This window comes from Gambusia affinis, linkage group LG20 (assembly GCF_019740435.1).
Source record: "Gambusia affinis linkage group LG20, SWU_Gaff_1.0, whole genome shotgun sequence".
Lineage (NCBI taxonomy): Eukaryota > Metazoa > Chordata > Actinopteri > Cyprinodontiformes > Poeciliidae > Gambusia > Gambusia affinis.
This window is the reverse complement of record NC_057887.1, coordinates 20,774,704-20,794,567: the sequence shown is the minus strand read 5'-3', so window position 1 is coordinate 20,794,567 and position 19,864 is coordinate 20,774,704. Positions and strand designations below refer to the sequence as shown.

The following is a 19,864-nucleotide window of genomic DNA, read 5'->3' as shown; positions in this document are numbered from 1 at the left end:
TGTGCTACCCTAAGCACATTAAATCCAATTTAACTATGAAATTAAGTAATGTATGGTTTCCCAATTAAAAAAATAAAAGTCTTTTTGGTTTTCCTCTACCAGCTTTACACACCTGAATAAGTTTTACCCTATTCTTCCATACAAAATACATAAAGTTGCTTTAAAATAAATGACAATCCGTCCATATAGTAGTTTTTAAGTACAAAATTGACTTATTTCAGTAACCAAATAATTTAGCAATAACTTAAGTTGCTGCAACAGAAATAAAGCTGGAACATGAGACACCAGGAAACACAAGTTTCAATATTTTGTAACCTATTTTTTGCCGGGTTTTGGCCAAAAATGTGACAATTTTTTTAGGTTTAAATTGCATTAGGTTGTGATTTTTCACAAATCTGGAAAACTTCAGTTCATCACGAGGGGAAGCAGCACTTAAACTATGTAATGTTTATTTATTTAGTCATTGTCCTGAATAGAAAGAGAACATGGACAGATATTAATTTGATTGTTCATTGCTGAGAAATAACATATTTATATTTGAATACCAAGTAATTAATTCTGTTTTCCATGTTTTTCATATGCAACATGTTTGTTAATATGAACCGGAAATGAGTGTTTATTGAGTGAATGTTTATTCATGAAAAGTATTTTCTCCAACAAAATCCTGACCCTGATCATTTTTCCGAATGGCTTCGTGTCTCGTTGAGCCTCAAACTCAGAGGATTTCCAGGCTCACTGTAACATGGTGGAAGCCCACCGAACCTTATTGATGTCTCTCTCGGCTGTGTGAGCCGGCACCGGGTCCTCCATGCTGGATGATTAATGGTTTTCTAAGTCTGTGTTGAAAATTAAACAGCTCCCTCTTCTGCTCAAAGTCAGTTACTGCATCAAATTTAGGGTGTTTTCACATCTGCTGGTCCAATTGGGAACCAAAGTCACTGAAAAGTCTTCTTGCACATGCACTAAGATATTTGCACTAAAAACAAAACTAAAAATACTTTTGTGTTTTTTCAGTGTGAACCAAGCCGAGTAGTTACCGAGTAAGTTTAGGTCCACTTCGTTTCAGTCAAAAGATGTTTAGAAATCCGTTTTTGTTGTTGTTCAGTAGGCACTCCCATCAGGTCTCTGCATCTCTCACCTGTAAACAGGAAGGCATTCATCATCAACAGTTTTAATAAGTTCATATGTATTATATACAACAATACTGCACTGGTGCTAAAGAGAGACAACTAGAAATAAAGACTGGAAGAAAAACTTTTAATCTGTGGTGCTTAATTGCCTTCAATTTGCTTCTTTCACAACATAAAGACAAGTTTTCAATGTACTGATATTTATTGATTTACTTCTGGAACAAACGGTGAAGAAAATGACAAAAAACAATCTCATCATACTATCATTAAAATTTATCAAAATTCTTAATTGTTTTTTCATTTTATATGATAAACAATACAATTATTGTCATAATAAATAAATAATTTAATCACATGATAAAACGAGTTCAATAACTTTCATTTTATTATTGTTTTATTCTTTCTACCAAAATTCCTATTTCTATAGAAATTGAAGCATAAATAAAATGTTGGACAGTAAACAAACCCCTCCAGTTAAGTTTAATTTCGGAAGCCAAGGAATGAACAGGTTCCACGAACTTACCTTGTTGTTGAACTCCTTATCGAAACTACTAACAGTAACCGGAACCGTTTATCCGTTCGGACGCTCCAGTTCGAGGCGTAAACCGTTTATTGAATATGTAGATTTTCTTATTTCTAGTGCAAACATCTCGAAACCGGTAACAAATAATTACCGATAATGACGAGGACCCTGAACGCGTCGCAGCAACCGCCTACTTCGATAATAAAACTTAGTGTCTCAGCTAAATGAACGTCAATGCGGACAAAAGTAAGCTCAACAGTTGTCTACTTGTTATTAAAACCGTTTCTTACCGGTAGAAACACAACTGGGATGAAAATGAGTGGCAGATGTTAAAAAGTAAAACCATAGAGCAGCCGGACTGTATTCAAAAATATGGCGGCGAACAGAAACGAATGAGCGTCATGGAGACGGCAGGTGTTGCCTTCTACACACAAAAAATAATGTAGGAATTAAGAATACTAGAAAATTGTCTGCCAAGAAAGAAATCCAGCAAATTTATTTAACTTGTTTTAAAATGAGGTTAAAGATTTTATTTTTTATTCACTAATTTTTTTGTTTCTATTGGTTTACATGCCCTAACAGTTCTTGCTAACAGCGATCATTTATCAGTAATTATGGTTATAATTTGAAGAAAAATATAAATTATATTCATTAGAAATCTTAAAGTACGCTTTATTTACACCAAATAGGCTCTGTTTGAATTATTATTTTTTTCATCCATTTTAATGCACAACTAGTGATACTCATGTAAATTGCAAATTTACGAAATGTTCCTGAAGGCAGCACTTGAGATAGAATTACGTCTCAGCTGGGGCTGATTGAAGCGATCAGCGCATCGTTTCACTTGTGAACGTGAAGTTAAAGGGGGCCACAAATTTTAAAAGCATATTTTAAAGATTTTAATTTGGGGAAAAAGACACAATTATGTTAATATTAATGTTTTGTGGCCAGAATTTGTATTTAAACGGCTAGGTTAGCTAGCATGTGAAAGCTAGCTAACCTCAGAAGAATGAGCAAACAGCGCCTTACAAATACACTGCTAATATGGGACAAGAGTATTTACATTTTATTTTATTCTAAAATAGTTCTAACTGTAATGCCATTGGGTGGCAGGAGTAATTTGTAATGAAGTTTAACCCGCAGCAAAAGGTTTAATTTATGTGTGGAAAACAAGCTTCCTTTAACACTTTCTGGTTTACTAGAAATGAATTTAAAAAAGTATGTAGCACAGAAATACCAAGCAAGTTTGAATAAATTTGACAGTTTCTATCAGCTACCACTGCGACCAGTTTATTTCTATATACCTTTTCAACATTTACATTATGGTTAAATGTACAAATCCCAACAAACTGGTTGTTATTTATACCCCATCATAGCAACAGTGAAAGGTTAAATATATTCACAAAAAGTCAAAACAGGTTTTCTTCAAAATGCAAATGATTGATTTTAAGTGTTGGAAAAACTTCAACAAACTGTTAGCTGCATTTTTTTTTCTTCTTGTCTGATTAGATTACAGAAGCCATTTTCGGACCTTCTGTGGAAGAGTACACACATTAAATAATCGATCAGAGGGCTAATTTTTACCTGGTTAATGTTTCCTCTGTTCTGCATACATTTAAACTCTGTACTTCTGGTAAAAGACTGATGAGTTTGTAGGTAAATCCTCAGAACTGTTTAAAGTACAAATCGGACCACTGCACTGAAACTCGTGATTGAATATCGACCCTGTGTTGTGATTTTGCAAAGTCCTGAAATGATTGCTAGCTGCAAAAAAAGAGACAAAACCGTTGAGATTTAATTTAATACAGTCCAAAAGAATAATAAAACTACTCTACATCTGCAGCACGAGTGTTTGTTTTTTTTTAGCCCAGATTTAAACACTTTCCAGGTTGTTTAAAGAAATTACTTTAGCAATATTTTAATTTAAAAGTCACAGGGAGATTATGTACCTTTCAAACTTGACATGAAAGGCAATCCAGAAATGCTGTTTACACTGCAAAAACAACTTGTTACCAAATATTTTTGGTCTGGCTTCTAGCTCAAATATATAAATACACTTAAAAAAAACACAAAACTAACTTGCAAGTAACTTTTCAGCAAAACATCATTTCAATTATGACATGAGAAAAAGGTATTGTTATAAGTGAAATAATCTACCAGCGTAACAGTACTTTTTTAATCAATAAGAAATTATTTATTTAACCTATTATTTCTTGCTGGAAAGTCACTCATAGGTTAGTTTTGCCTTATTTCAAGTGTACCAAGATATTTTAACTAGAAATTTTAACTAGTATTAAGAATATTAACCTATTATTTCTTGCTGGAAAGTCACTCATAGGTTAGTTTTGCCTTATTTCAAGTGTACCAAGATATTTTAACTAGAAATTTTAACTAGTATTAAGAATACTTAATACTTGAGATTTTGCAGCGCAGGTCTTTCAAAGTCAGAGTAATTTTCCTTTGTAGAAACAAAAATCTCTAATGAACATGTAAAAAGCCTTAATATTTTGTTATCTTTTATTTCTGTTGTAACACTGAATTAGTTGCTTTTAACAAAAATCCCTGGTTCAAAAAATTGTGGATACTCCTTTAAAATAAATGTAACCGTTTTTGAACACCATCTACAGGCGAAAAGTTGCTAATGCTGTGGGGCTTAATGTCTTTTAAAAGCGCATTAGATTTTATTAATTAGTATCTAAAGTATCAGCAACCACCAGTGATTTTATGAAAAACATCTATTTCTAAATATGTTTTTTTCTTGAATTTCTTTTTACTTTTTAGGTTGTTCTTGTTCTTTATCAAACGAGGCAACACATCTGTATGAAGTCTTTTTCCTCCCTAATTAATATATTGTTTATGTAATATATTTTTTAAAAATTGTAAAAACTGAATGTGTTAAAAGCAAATCCCTGGCATGTTACATATATACATATATATATATACATATACATATATATATACATATACATATACATATATATATATACATATACACATATATATATATAATACATATACATATATATACATATACACATATATATATACATATACATATACATATATAAAATATACATATATATATATATAATCTATATATATATATACATTATATATATACATATATATATATATATATTATATACATATATATAGGGTGAGATACATTCAGGTACATTCAGGAAATATCTGAGCCTCCCACTGACGACACCCTGTAAGGATAACACAATCACCTCAGTGGGGTTTGAAAAGGCCGCAGATCAGTAGTAATAGTTGTACAGTCAGTATGTTGCTATTTTCTTCTCCAAAGACAGGAGGAAGGAAAACATCGACTATGAGAACAACAAAGGCTCCACTGACCGAGTCAAAAACCAGCTGCACTGCAAAAACACAAAATCCTACCAAGTATTTTAGGTCCAGTTTCTAGTGCAAATATCTCAGTTCACTTCAAATAACTTACAAGTAACTTTTCAGCTTCTTTTAATTCAGTATTTGCTTAGTATTGATGAAAAAGGTTCTGGTTACATTGGTAGATTATTTTATTTATGTCGTGGAAAAATGTCTTGTTATAAATGAAATAATCTGCCAGTGGAACTAGAACTTTTTCATCGATATTAAGGGATTATTAACCCAAAACAAGCTCCTACATCTTGCTGAAAAGCTATCCTTCAGATAGTTTTGTCTTATTCCAAATGTATTAAGATATTTTCCCTAGAAACTAGAACAAAAATACTGATGCTAATTTAAAAATAAACGCTATAAATGCACTTTTGTATGACGTTAAACGTAACTTTTTGTTTCTCGTCATATCGATCGCGGATTATACCGTGACATCAAGGAAGGCATCAAGCAGTGTAGTAGAAGTAAGACATACTGCCACCGGTACACAGCAAAAGAACTCAAATTTCACCAAGTATTTTTGGTCTATTTCTAATAAAAATATCTATGTACACTTAAAATAAGAAAAACAAATTTACAAGTAACTTTCCAGCGATATGTAGATGCTTGTTTTAAGAAAATAATTTCTTAATATTGATGGAAAAAGTGTTAGTCTCACTGGAAGATTATTTCACAATCAACTGGAACTGTAGCGTTACCTAGCAACGCCTGCCAAGCCCAGTCCGTCTCCTAGCAACCAAGTTCTAGTTCCGCTGGCAGATTACATCACTTATAACAAAACCTCTTCCTATGTTATAAATTAAATAATCTGCCAGTAGAATTAGTATTTTTCAAAAATGTTAGGTAATAATTATATTAAAACAAGCTGCTATATCTTGCTGAAAAGTTACTTCTAAGTTACTTTTGTCTTATTTCAAGTGAACTATGATACTTTAACTAGAAACTAGACCAAACTTACTTGGTTATATGGTGTGTTTTTGCAGTGTCGATTATTAACTGGCTGTTTCAGCGAGTGGAATTTGAACTGTGCATTGATTATCCAAATGGAGCAGAGGGGCGGTTTTTGTCTCCTCTGAATGCTTTTTTTGCATCCTAACGGAAATCTCTTCCAACTTTTTGTGAAATATCCCTTCCAACTTGAAGAAAGTGGCTCACTGGCTTGGAAAATGCAGAGATTCTTGGGTAAGTGTTGACTTTAATATGCATTAGCTTATGAAGTCTACTCTGACCACACACAGTAGCTGCGGTCCGATACCTCAGAGCGGCACAAAGCTGCTGTCTTCGCCATACAGGACGTCTTTCTTTCAGGGAACATAACCAAAGGCCAGATGGGCTGCAAGGGCCTTCTCTGTTTGAGACAAAATGGCTTTGAGGGCACTAGAGACCTTCGTCGAATGTGACCAGAATACTAAACACCATCCTCAATGCGCATCTTGGGTTGTTTTGTCTGTGGTAGTTGAGAAAAAAAATACAAAAACTACTTCATATGCAGTGAAAAAAAAAGCCTGAAAATGAATTAAACAGTGAAGAAAAACTGAAAAACAGTCGAATGGTTCTCTGATCATCAGACTCTCGTCGTACTGGGGTGAGTTTTTCACCAAAGCGTCCCAAATTGTTGATGAATTCACACGATGTCACAGACACCATATTAATGCTACACTGCGCTGGAGTCAACAGTGAGTTTCTGATAGTCGGCCTCAAATCGATGCGCTCACATTCAAACAAGGACCCCACTCAGATCCGTCACAAAACAAACCGTCTTCCCTTTCTCTCATTCCTCCTTAGAAGAACTCAATCTGCAACTCCTACAGTTCCTGTTCCTCCTTCTCCTCCTCAAGTGTGACCAGTCCAGGTGTCTGCAAGTCCGAGATACTCTGGGTTTTCCGCAGTGGGTGTGACGAACCCGTTGACGTGCCTGGTGATGTTTCCGTTGCTCTCCTGGGCCGCGCCGCCGTCAACCGCCGCTCCGCTGGGAGCGGCGTTGGCTTTGCCCCCGAGGTCCAGGTAGTACGGGTTGTCGAAGGCGGGGCAGGCGGAGCTGACGGGGATTAGGTACCCCGGGTTCTCAACGCTGTGGCCGGACCCGAGGCCGTTGGGGAGCCGTCGGTCCACTCTGGAGCCTTTACGTGGGAGCGTAGTGGGTCGCTCAGGGATCGCCGGTCTGGGATCCAGCATCTCCTGGTTCACGTACTCTGAACGACGAATGAGGAGAGTCAGAAAATCAGATAAATCTCTCAGGGATATTTACTAGGGCTGCAAGTTAACGATTAAAGGGTTAATCCAAAGTCGATCGATCTTATCCATCGACAGACAGCGGCCATTTTCTTAAAAACCTGAGTTTTCTCTTGTGTCAGTAGGGCCGACTATTTTTTCATAACATAAATTACTAAATTTTTCATAATATGTTGAAAAAAAACATTTTAACATTATTTTGTGTCAACTATAGTCAAAACTGACCAAGCAAAACAAAAAACTGTGTAAAATTAAACATATTCATAAAACATTACAAACTCTTCAGTTCCCAACAGAAAAATAAAACATTTAATTCTCCATGAACACAGACAGACAGTCTGTAGTTGCTCTTGGGGAAATGTTAACACTTTGCTGTGTTTTCCTCTGCTCACCTGGCATGGCTGGTCTCTGGCTGTGGTTGTGGCTCCTCCTGGGCAGGGAGTGATGAAGGTGATTAGGATGATGAAAGCCGTCCGTCTCGTCGGTTTCCAGGTCACACTGGCTCCCTCTGGGGTAGGTGGGGTCTTTGCAGTAGCGTCCAGGGCTGGACGGCGATAAGAAATGTCCGTCTGGAGTCGCATCCAAGAAGACGGAGTCAGACTGGCCTCCTGCTGAAGTGGTACGAGCCAACTGGGGCCACAGGCCGTTGGACATGCTCGCTCCCACTGGCAGGGTGGGGCACTGGCCGCGGCCCAAAGTACTCAGAGACGAGTACATGCTCTGAGGTCCACCAGCGGTCAAAGGCTCAGCATCCAGATCTTTGCTCTGTTGGTGCAGGAGAGAAACACTTTAAAGGTGATGAAAATAAAACAGATATTTGTTTAGAAGTGAGGACATTTACAGCTTCGATTAACTCAGAAAAACAGAAACAATGAAGTTTCAACATCATCACCATTAATCATTAGCGACAAACGGATACTGTAACAAAGACGGCCATGTTTGGGAGGGAGGGATGGATGGAATGTTGGATGGATGGATGGAATGTTGGACGGACGGACGGATGGATGGACGGAATGTTGGACGGACGGATGGATGGATGGATGGATGGAAGGATGGATGGATGGACGGATGGATGGATGGATGGATGGATGGATGGACGGATGGATGAATGTTGGATGGATAGATGGATGGATGGACGGATGGATGAATGTTGGATGGATGGATGGATGGATGAATGAATGTTGGATGGACAGATGGATGGATGAATGTTGGATGGACAGATGGATGGATGGACGGATGGATGAATGTTGGATGGATAGATGGATGGATGGACGGATGGATGAATGTTGGATGGATGGATGGATGGATGAATGACGGATGGATGAATGTTGGATGAATGTTGGATGGATGGATGGACGGACGGACGGATGGATGGACGGAATGTTGGACGGACGGATGGATGGATGGATGGAAGGATGGATGAATGTTGGATGGATGGATGGATGGACGGATGGATGGATGGATGGACGGATGGATGGACGGAATGTTGGACGGACGGACGGATGGATGGATGGATGTATGGATGAATGTTGGACAGATGGATGGATGGACGGATGGATGGATGGATGGATGGATGGATGGATGGATGGATGGACAGATGGATGGATGAATGTTGGATGGATGGACGGATGGATGAATGTTGGATGGACAGATGGATGGATGAATGTTGGATGGACAGATGGATGGATGGACGGATGGATGAATGTTGGATGGACGGATGGATGGATGGATGGATGAATGTTGGACAGATGGATGGATGGACGGATGGATGGATGGATGGATGGATGGATGAACGGATGGATGGATGAATATTGGATGGATGGACGGATGGATGGATGAATGTTGGATGAATGTTGGATGGATGGATGGATGGACGGACGGACGGATGGATGGACGGAATGTTGGACGGACGGATGGATGGATGGATGGAAGGATGGATGAATGTTGGACAGATGGATGGATGGACGGATGGATGGATGGACGGATGGATGGACGGAATGTTGGACGGACGGACGGATGGATGGATGGATGGATGGATGGATGGATGAATGTTGGACAGATGGATGGATGGATGTTGGATGGACGGATGGATGGTTGGATGAATGTTGGATGAATGTTGGATGGATGTTGGATGGATGGATGAATGTTGGATGGACAGATGGATGGAATGAATGCTAGATGGATGGACAGATGGCCGGATGGATGTTGGACGGATGGATGTTGGATGGATGGATGGATGGTTGGATGGATGAATGTTGGATGGACGGATGGATGAATGTTGGATGGACAGATGAATGGATGTATGGATGGATGGATGGATGGATGGATGGATGGGTAAATGGTTGGATGAAACCAGTAACCCTTCTGTCTCAAACTGGGATCCAGTTACAGCAGGTCTGCGTTCCCCACTGACCCGGTAGGACTGGTGGCGGGTCGGCCCGTTGGCCTGGGCCTGGGCCTGGTCGCCCCTGGTTCTGGGGAACAGGTTGGGCTGCGGTACCAGGTACTCCTCGGCGTCCATCATGTCCCCCAGGTTCTCTCCTTCCTCCAGAAGCATCCGGTAGAACTGGCTGTCCACCGGGCTGCAGGAACTCATCTGCTCGTCGTTCTGGAGGAGCACAAAGTTCTGGTCAGGACCCACCAGAACCCCTCAGGAATATTTCAACTGTTCTTTAATTTCAGCATGGAACAAATAGCATCAATTATTCAGAGAGAAGTTTAAGTTTACAGTGATTTTTGTCTCATCCAGTCGGTCCAACTGAAGCCACACGGCTCTCGATTTCATATTGTAGTAATTGATTATTCTATTATGCTCACAATTAATTGATTAATTTGATAAAAACTTTGACACATTCTTGGTTTTTCATCCAACCATGTTATTTCTATACAAAATTAGAAAAACATTAAATAATTAAATTCCTTTTTTAACAAAGAAAATAAACATTTTATTTCTTCAAAAGCAACAACATATTACTCCTTTAGTGAAAACTTGATTATGTGTTGCAAATATTTCAGAATTTGAACTGGGTAAAGCTAAAATTATCACCTGAGAATTTAACATAAAGCAATTTTTTTTATCTTAAATGCAAAATGTAAATATTTATTGTACAATTTAAGTTCAATCCCTGCTCTCGATATGTTGGCCTTTTTTGAATCTGTATAAGCCAATTAACAATTAATTGATTACTAACTTAGATGATTAGTTGACGATTATTTTAATAATCACGATTAATCGTATCAGTATTTATAATTCTAATTCTGTGTGAGAAAATCCACAGTAAAATTCAAACCAAATTAAATTTTTTAAAGTTTTTGCTGTAGCTCGTTATCCTGAAACAAAGAGAGACTCAATCAAATGATTCTCAAAAACCTTAAGGTTACCAACGTTCATTTGTATTACGTTTACTGCATGAACACAGCAACAAAAAATAAGATATATTACGATAATACAGACGTCCAGAAGTTAAACATTTGCAGCCTTAGTGAAGTTTACCTGAATGACTAAGTAGCGAGACGGATCTCTCGCCATGGCGCTCAGGTCCTGAACCAGATCTTTGAACTTGGGCCTGCTGTCTGGATCAATCATCCAGCCTGCAAAGCAAACAGAAAATTGCTAGATTTTCTGTTTAAAAATCAAAGCCTGAACTCTTTTCACCCTCCAGGGCAGTAAATGAACGACGTGGTTGGTGCCGTATTCACATTTGACCATGATCATGTAGACGTCTATTGTGCAGATCGGGGGCTGAGGAAGCCGCTCTCCTCCCTCCAGCAGGTCTGGGATCTCCCTCGCCGCAATGGTATCGTACGGCTTGGAGCCGAACGTCATCAGCTCCCAAACAGTCACCCCTGAAAACGACAGAGTTCGGTTTATCATCAGACATCTGACGTCTCCACTGTGAACAACCCTTGGCCACATATAAGTAGTGAGTAATAGAAAGTTCACAACTGAACTCTGACGCGGACAAAAACACAAACTCTGGTCCGCCTACAAACCTCGGTCTCTTTTTGGTGGAAAGTGAACTCTGGTGCGGTTGGAATGAATGAATATGTGAAAGCCAAGCGGACCAGAGGCTGCTCCAAAAGCAGGAAGTGCACAGGCATTCTGGGTAAATACAACCAAATCAAACACGCGAGTCTAACGTTACCAGGAGAAATGGCTCCTGGTCTTTTGCTAAAGACAAAATAGAAATCCTACATGTACTAAAAGTTGACAATTTTGTGAAGAAGGAGGACGTTGTGCTCTTGCCTTCTTTTGAGGTTTTTGAGTCATTTCCTTCAGTGGTTCTTGGTACAGCGCCTCCACAGGTGAGGAGGCGCTGTAAAATAGTGTTACAGGAAAAAATGGCTTGTGTTTTTTTACCTACAACCACTAAAATCTAATACTACTCCATTTTTGTTTACATTTTGTGAAGAAGGAAGTTGGTGCTCAGTGTTTTCTTCAGAAGTTTTTTGTCATTTCCTTCAGTAGTTTCCCACAGGCGAGGAGGGGAACAGGTTTCTCAATTATCTTGGTTCGTTTGACACAATTTAAAAATAAAACATGCCAGCTGAAAAGGTAGCAAATGTTGCATCGTTGGTCCCCAACTGAACCAAGGTGTGAAAACTTCATAAGTAACACTGACCGTAGCTCCAGACGTCACTCTGATGGGTGAACTTCCTGTGCAGAATAGACTCCAAAGCCATCCATTTAATCGGCACCTTTAAATCCAGAAACACCAGTCAAGCAATGGAGACTGAAGTTCTGATGTTGTGGTTTGGTATCGTAGTCCAGCCTCACCTTTCCTCCATCAGCGTGATACTCTGTCTCGTCTATGTCCAGCAGACGGGCCAGGCCGAAGTCCGTGATCTTCACGTGGTTTGGGTTCTTCACCAGAACGTTGCGGGCGGCCAGATCTCTGTGGACCAACCGAATGTCCTCCAGATAATTCATCCCCTACACCAACACAGAGATCCATCAGGCTGGAGCCGAAACAAAGGCAGAGGGAGGAAAAACTAGAGAGTCGTTATCGAAAGGTACCTTGGCAATCTGGACACACCAGTTCAGGAGGTACTGGGAACCGATGCGATCCTTGTTCTCCCTGACGTAGTCGAGGAGGCAGCCGTACGGCATGAGCTGAGTGACCAGCTGCACGGCGGACGTCAGGCAAATCCCCAGCAGGCGACACACGTAAGGGCTGGTGACCGACGCCATCACAAACGCCTCCTGGGAGCAAACAGACCGGAGAAGCTGCAAGATTCTGACCCGGAAACACATTTTCATTTGGGTCACATCAAGATCATGAATGACCCCAAAGGAACGGCAGCGCCAGAATATATCGGTAAAACCATTAACATAATCTTAAAATATTAACATTAATAGTTCCTAATATTAAATACTGAACATGTTTTCACATTGATCAGTCCCAACAGGATATTGTGATTGTTTTTGTGATTTGTTTTCAATCAAACTCATAAATATCGTTGTGCTAAATTAGAAATATTTGCAAAAGATTTTGCTTACGTTACTCGTCATAACGATACCAGACAATAACTTCACATCAAGTAAGGCTGAAGTAGCAGTGTAATAGAAGTGAGAAATCCTGCTGAAAACCCAAATCTTACCAAGTATTTTTGATCCATTTCTAGTGCAAATATCTTAGTCCACATAAAATAAGACAAAACTAATGTAAACGCAGCTTTTCAGCAACAAGTAGGAGCTTGTTTTAAGAAAACAATTCCTTAATATTGATGAAAAACTACTAAAAGAGTTCACTAATCACCTGGCAGATTATTTCGCTTATCCTACAATCAACTGGAGTTGTGCCGTTACCTAGCAACACCAGCCAAGCCCAGTCCATCTCCTAGCAACCCAGTTACAGTTGCACTGATAGATTATTTCATTTATAGCAAAACATTTTTTCATGTTCCAGCGGAAGTAGCACTTTTTCATCAATATTAAGAAATTATTGACATAAAATGAGCTTGTATTTCTTGCTGAAAAGTTACTTGTATGTTAGCTTTGTCTTATTTCAAGTGTGTTAAGAAATTTTCACTAGAAACTGAACCACAAATACACAAGATTTGTGTTTTCTGCTATGCAAGTGGAAGCTAGCACTACTAAACCCAACAAATTTTACCAATTATTTCAAGCATGCATTAGCGATAAAATAAAAAAAATGCGGGAATCGGTTGAATTTCTGCAAAAACTGGAAATTTAGTACCTGGAGTGTAGAGGACCTCATAAAGAGCTATATTGGTTGGGTATGACATATTTGCTCTAATCTGTTTTTAACTCACATCAAGAATGTCTTTGTTGCCTTTCGGTGAAGTGTTCTCCCTCAAGACTTTAATGGCCACCGGTATCGTTATGTGTTCTCCTTCTGGAGCCCACACCCCCTAAAACAGCAATTATTTTTGGAAAAAAAAAGTCATTTTAAATATAAACAGAACAAAAAACACAAAACATGAAGTATGCATACCTTATAGACAGTCCCAAAGGCCCCTGCACCCAGAGGCCTGAGCTTTTTCAACTCTGTCTCTTTCAGGATTCGCATCTGAGCCTGGTTTGGAGACGCGCCGCTCGGCGTCAACGGCTCCACCAGCTGCACCGAGGAAACACGGCGCAGATTAAACACAATATCAGTCTGAACTGCGCAGAGAAAAGAAAAAAGACCCAAGCAAACTGTGATCCAGTCACTGCCAGCGCTCACCTCCTGTTCCTGCAGGTACCTCCTCATGGTCTCCTTCCTCTTCAGTTTCTTCTGTCTCTTCAGATAAAAGACCAGCAGACCCAGCAAGATGAGGAAGAGCAAGACTCCACCGACTGCAGCAGCGACGGTTGTTGTCGAGCTAAACAGAGACGAGACGTTTAGGAGAACTTCAAAGGTTCCAACATGGACACACACTGTGGTGCTCCGCAAGGTTCGGTTTTAGGTCCCAAACTGTTCATACTGACATGTATAAGATTTATATCACTTGCTAATGATACCAATATTTTCTGTTCTGGTCAGAGTTTACATACAGTTTGCACAAGTAACAGGGTTTTATTTTAACTTAAAATGTGTTTATTTATTCTGTTTAGTCAAGTTGTTTCTCCAGACATTTATTAGTGTAATAAGTTGATGCCGCTCTTGGCAGTTGGTGGTTACCATAGTAACCAGTAACTGAAAGCTCCTCCCACTTTCTTTCTGTTGCCTTTTGTAACTATGTATTAGCATCAGCTCTGTTTTCTTTACAAATGTGATACTTTAACATATTTTAGACCAATTTAATAATATTCATTGCTTCATGAGTAATTTTGTTATGTTTTGTGTACGATTTTAACTGTTATTATTAACATTGTTTTTAGCTATGTTTAATTTTATAATTGTTAGCTAGCAGCTAACTGCTTGGTTTAAAGAGCATTTAATGGTCAATATGAGTAAAAAAAACAATATAAATTCAGTCCAATAATAGCATAGCATAGCATCCTATAATATAGCTTAGAATAGTACAACAGTATGTTAAACTGCAGTATGATAGCAGCAAAAACCCTTTAGTTTTAGTTTCAGGCACTTTACTCAGTATTCTTGCAGTGCTCTTATAAGACCTTGAAAATATTTGAAATTCAAGCGTTTTGAGGGATTCAGGCATCCTTAGGACACTCTTAAAGCAGCATCAAAAGCGTGATTTTACCCAGTCCTGGTGTCAATGGGGCAGCCTCGCTCATCCATCATGGTGCAGCTGAAATGAGAGAGTCTTGCTGTGACTGACTGTCACATGTTCGGTGTGTTTGCTTGGGTTTCTCAGACTGGATGTGCGTGTTCACTCACGACAGTGTGCAGTTAGTGTTGCAGGGCAGACAGTGTCGCGTTTCATTGCTGTATTTCCACACAGTTTGTTGATCTTCCTTCACTCCGCTGGGACAACGTTCCACACAGATCTTTTCATCCTGATAGTGCAGACACTCGGTGCAGTCGTCTGCACCCTGGAGGCAGAGGAAGGTTTAAAGTGAAATGAGAACTCATTTAAAAAAATAACCTCACTTGACCACAAACATGACTTCACAACGGAGGCTAAGTGCCTCACCCCCCCAGGCAAGGATGCCTATCAATCTGCGTATCGGTTTATAAATGTGCCCTCGTTTGTGAATGTCACTGGGTGAATGTGGCTTTGATTTAACGAGCATTTAATGGTCGATAGGACTAGAAAAATACAATATAAATTCAATCCAATAATAGTATAGCATAGCATCATATAATATAGCTTAGAATAGTACAACAGTATGTTAAACAGCAGAATGGCACAATACAGTATAATGCATTATACTGTATTGCTATAACATGTTATAGCATTACAATACATGTTTGTGTTATAATATGTCATGCTATAGTTGCTATATGGTATTGTGTGGTGTATGATACTGTATATGCCAGTGTTTCCCCAACCCTGGCAGTGTGCCTTGAAGACCAGGGTTGGGGAAACACTGGCATATACAGTATCATACACCACACTGCCCTGCATGTTTATGTGTTTTCCTGCATTTTATTCAGATAACTGCAGTTCAGCAAGAGCCTGTTAATTGGTCATCAACTGAAATCAGGTGTGCTAAAGCAGGAAGATATCCAAAACATGCAGGATAGTGAGGTCCAGGGTTGAAAAACAATGTATGGTAGCTCTAGAGGACTGGACTTGGGGACCCCTGGTGTAAGGTATATTACATGGTAAATCAATCAATCGAGTTTATTTATATAAAATATTTCAGCAGCAAAGTAGTTCAAGGTGCTCTACGTAACAAAAAACACAAAATTACAAAGTTATGAGGACAACACCAAACGGTATGGTGTGTTAAATAATATAATATATGGTATAGAATGGTATAGAATAGTAAATGGTATAGTACGGAACAGCATGTTAAGATACGGAATGATATGGTGTATTGTACCCTATTGTATACTATGGTAAGGTGTACGGTAAATTGTCTGGTAGGTTGTGGTGGTGTATGATTTGGTAAATGGTGTATGGTTTGGTAAATGGTGTATGGTTTGGTAAATGGTGTGTGGTTTGGTAAATGGTGTATGGTTTGGTAAATGGTGTGTGGTTTGGTAAATGGTGTACGGTTTGGTAAATGGTGTAGGGTTTGGTAAATGGTGTATGGTTTGGTAAATGGTGTAGGGTTTGGTAAATGGTGTATGGTTTAGTAAATGGTGTATGGTTTGGTAAATGGTGTATGGTTTAGTAAATGGTGTAGGGTTTGGTAAATGGTGTATGGTTTAGTAAATGGTGTATGATTTGGTAAATGGTGTATGGTTTAGTAAATGGTGTATGGTTTGGTAAATGGTGTGTGGTTTAGTAAATGGTGTAGGGTTTGGTAAATGGTGTATGGTTTAGTAAATGGTGTATGGTTTAGTAAATGGTGTATGATTTGGTAAATGGTGTAGGGTTTGGTAAATGGTGTATGGTTTAGTAAATGGTGTATGATTTGGTAAATGGTGTAGGGTTTGGTAAATGGTGTATGGTTTAGTAAATGGTGTATGGTTTGGTAAATGGTGTGTGGTTTAGTAAATGGTGTGTGGTTTAGTAAATGGTGTAGGGTTTGGTAAATGGTGTATGGTTTAGTAAATGGTGTATGGTTTAGTAAATGGTGTATGGTTTGGTAAATGGTGTGTGGTTTAGTAAATGGTGTGTGGTTTAGTAAATGGTGTGTGGTTTAGTAAATGGTGTGTGGTTTAGTAAATGGTGTATGGTTTAGTAAATGGTGTAGGGTTTGGTAAATGGTGTATGGTTTAGTAAATGGTGTATGGTTTAGTAAATGGTGTATGATTTGGTAAATGGTGTAGGGTTTGGTAAATGGTGTATGGTTTGGTAAATGGTGTATGGTTTAGTAAATGGTGTATGATTTGGTAAATGGTGTAGGGTTTGGTAAATGGTGTATGATTTGGTAAATGGTGTAGGGTTTGGTAAATGGTGTATGGTTTGGTAAATGGTGTATGGTTTAGTAAATGGTGTATGATTTGGTAAATGGTGTAGGGTTTGGTAAATGGTGTATGATTTGGTAAATGGTGTAGGGTTTGGTAAATGGTGTATGATTTGGTAAATGGTGTAGGGTTTGGTAAATGGTGTGTGGTTTGGTAAATGGTGTATGATTTGGTAAATGGTGTAGGGTTTGGTAAATGGTGTGTGGTTTGGTAAATGGTGTGTGGTTTGGTAAATGGTGTGTGGTTTGGTAAATGGTGTGTGGTTTGGTAAACTGTAGTATCTTGTGATGTTGTGCAGCACGGTGTCTTACTGGGCCGTGGCAGGATGCAGAGGCGTTCAGAGGTCGACACTCATCATGACAGGTTTTGCACAAAGACCCATCAATGTATTCAGGAACAGCTCTGCAACAGAAAGGATGCAAAGGATATAAGATCACATCCTAAATCTTCCCATTAATTTATTTGGATGTTAAAGTATCCAAGCAGACGTGATGTTTGGACGACCTTTACCCCTGATAGACGTCACACTGCTCCACACACACGGTGCCTCGCTGGAACGTCTTGCAAGACACGCACTGGGCGGGCCCCGGGCCCCAACAGCCCCCCTTACACAGTGGATGGCAAACATGTCCCTCCACCTCTGGAAGTACAAAAAGTTAATGAAGCAAGTAACACTTTTTATGTGATTTCAAGCACTGTTTGAGTTTTTACAAAAAATATCTGAAATTGAAAGTGGGCTAAATACAAACCACACTTTTCAGATTTCTTTATTTTTTATTTTAAAAACTGTTTATTTTCTTTCCTCTTTGCATGACTTTGTGTTGTATGGTATAGTATTAGGGCCAAACTAGGAAAAAAATAAATACATAAATTTAATTTAATAAAGTTGCATAAAAATGAAGTCAAATTAATACAAAATAAAGTTGTAATAATATAAGAATAAAGTCATAATATTACGAGAAGTTGTATGAGAATGAAGTGAAATTAATACAAGTCATAATAACATGAGAATAAACTCAATATTTTTAGAATACATTCATAATAACTTGAGAATAAAGTTGTAATATCACAAAAATAAAGTCATAACCTTATAACTTTATTCTTGTAATTTTATTATTTTTTACTTTCTCAGTCGGGTCCCAACATCACATTATAGTGTTGCTCTATCGTATAAAATCCAAGTAAAACACGCCGAAGTTCACGGACAAAAAGTTTTAAAACCTTCCACGGGTGTGAATACTTTTTGTAATGACTTGTGAGCGACGGGCGTTGAGCTCCAGACCAGCCATTTTGGTTTCTACATTTCCTGTTGGAGCGTTGACCTACCGCACGCTCGGGGTTCCTGGTTGAGTCTGACGATGCGCTGCGGCCCCTCGGTGGGATGGAGGATTGACCCCCAGGGCAGAGAGTCGGTGTAGCACAGCTCAGAGTTGTTGTACAACAACACCAGGCCTCCGCTGACGCTGCGCAGCGAACGCAGCCCCAGAGACTGGATGTGCAGATTCTGGACGGCCAGTGAAAACACGCCCCTAAAACAGAAAACACATCAACATCTAAACTACTCAACCCTGGTGTGTTAATGAATGACACACCTGACGTATTCTGCTGCGATAAAAACGCTTCCCAGAGACTGTGGTATTTCCTGCTGGTCGAAGCGTCAAAGCTGGCTAATAATTAGCATTTATTACCGTTACCAGACGGAAAAACGTGCAAACAAAGAGACACTGTGAGTGGATGGACTTTAAAAGGAATGCATTCAGTGCATTCAGTGTTTCTGGGTCTCAGTTTAACCATTTGGCCACAAAATGGCCGAGAGTCGCAGTTTCTGGGTTTCTAGTTGCAAAGAATTCAAAGGAAGAAGCAGAGATACAGCAAGAATAAAAATAAAGGAAAATGGATGCAGTCTTATTCACTTTAAGATGGGGTTCATTTGTACATACCATAGAAGAAGACGCAAAGTTGTTAATCTTAAACATTATAACTCAGCATCGAGAAAATGCAAGTACAGAGCCGGCCTAAAGTATAAGAGAACTTGTATCCTCACAAACCCGCCATAAATCACAAAACATAACATTTTTATATTTGTTTAATAAGAGTGAGAGTAAATTAGTTTGATTTATGCTTTCTGCATAGATTAAATAAAAGATTTTATACAGTTTATATTTTTTTGGATCTAAATTTAATCTCAAATATTGCTGAAAAGTTACTAATAAATTAGGTTTGTCTTATTTCAAATGCACCAACATATTTGCATTTGCAACTAGACCAAAAATCCTTGGTGAAATTTGTGGTAAAAAAAAAAAAACAAAACTTTTCTTTCACAACGCAAAAACGCACAAAGAAGTATTTTTGGTTTAGTTTCTAGTGCAAATATCTTAGCACAACGGAAAAAAGACAAAAACGTTCAACTAAACATTTCAGCAAGATATAGGAGGTTCTTTTAAGTCAATAATTTATTTTTACTGATGTAAAAAATACTGGCTACATTATTTTATTTACAACATGCGTTACTATTAGTTGAAATAGTAATGCACGTTATTATGCGTTACTATTTATTATTTCAGGTGTACTTACAAATTTTCACCGGAAACACAAAAAATACTTGTATTTTTCCAGTGTGTTTAATGTATTTTTCATAAAATAAC

At 38.6% G+C, this 19,864-nt stretch overlaps 2 protein-coding genes and 1 long non-coding RNA gene across 4 annotated transcripts in view; 1 reads left to right on the top strand and 2 right to left on the bottom strand.

Annotated features, from left to right (window-relative positions):
- Nucleotides 1-4,620, bottom strand: part of pth3r (parathyroid hormone 3 receptor) — a 50,596-nt gene extending 45,976 nt beyond the window's left edge. Inside the window, exons 1-3 of one of the 2 annotated variants that reach the window (XM_044103303.1) lie at nt 3,961-4,620; nt 1,654-3,856; nt 1,038-1,138 (exon numbers count right to left, since the gene is read on the bottom strand). The gene's annotated coding sequence lies outside the window, so the exon portion shown is untranslated. The remainder of the gene's footprint in view (nt 1-1,037; nt 1,139-1,653; nt 3,857-3,960) is intronic. The other variant, XM_044103302.1, reaches the window with a different exon arrangement.
- A 1,607-nt stretch (nt 4,621-6,227) lies between these two features.
- erbb2 (erb-b2 receptor tyrosine kinase 2) overlaps nt 6,228-19,864 on the bottom strand; it is a 30,853-nt gene continuing 17,216 nt past the window's right edge. Inside the window, exons 12-27 of the mRNA XM_044103299.1 lie at nt 18,546-18,748; nt 17,730-17,859; nt 17,531-17,621; nt 15,075-15,229; nt 14,938-14,985; nt 13,974-14,112; nt 13,743-13,865; nt 13,561-13,659; nt 12,302-12,487; nt 12,062-12,217; nt 11,907-11,982; nt 10,984-11,130; nt 10,778-10,875; nt 9,698-9,892; nt 7,677-8,049; nt 6,228-7,244 (exon numbers count right to left, since the gene is read on the bottom strand). Coding sequence (XP_043959234.1) covers nt 6,886-7,244; nt 7,677-8,049; nt 9,698-9,892; nt 10,778-10,875; nt 10,984-11,130; nt 11,907-11,982; nt 12,062-12,217; nt 12,302-12,487; nt 13,561-13,659; nt 13,743-13,865; nt 13,974-14,112; nt 14,938-14,985; nt 15,075-15,229; nt 17,531-17,621; nt 17,730-17,859; nt 18,546-18,748 — 2,578 coding nt within the window. The 3' untranslated portion in view covers nt 6,228-6,885. The remainder of the gene's footprint in view (nt 7,245-7,676; nt 8,050-9,697; nt 9,893-10,777; nt 10,876-10,983; nt 11,131-11,906; nt 11,983-12,061; nt 12,218-12,301; nt 12,488-13,560; nt 13,660-13,742; nt 13,866-13,973; nt 14,113-14,937; nt 14,986-15,074; nt 15,230-17,530; nt 17,622-17,729; nt 17,860-18,545; nt 18,749-19,864) is intronic.
- Nucleotides 9,776-13,945, top strand: LOC122823552. Its single transcript, XR_006369353.1, has 5 exons — nt 9,776-9,913; nt 11,054-11,207; nt 12,107-12,297; nt 12,372-12,602; nt 13,809-13,945. It is a non-coding gene; the product is annotated as an uncharacterized LOC122823552 (long non-coding RNA).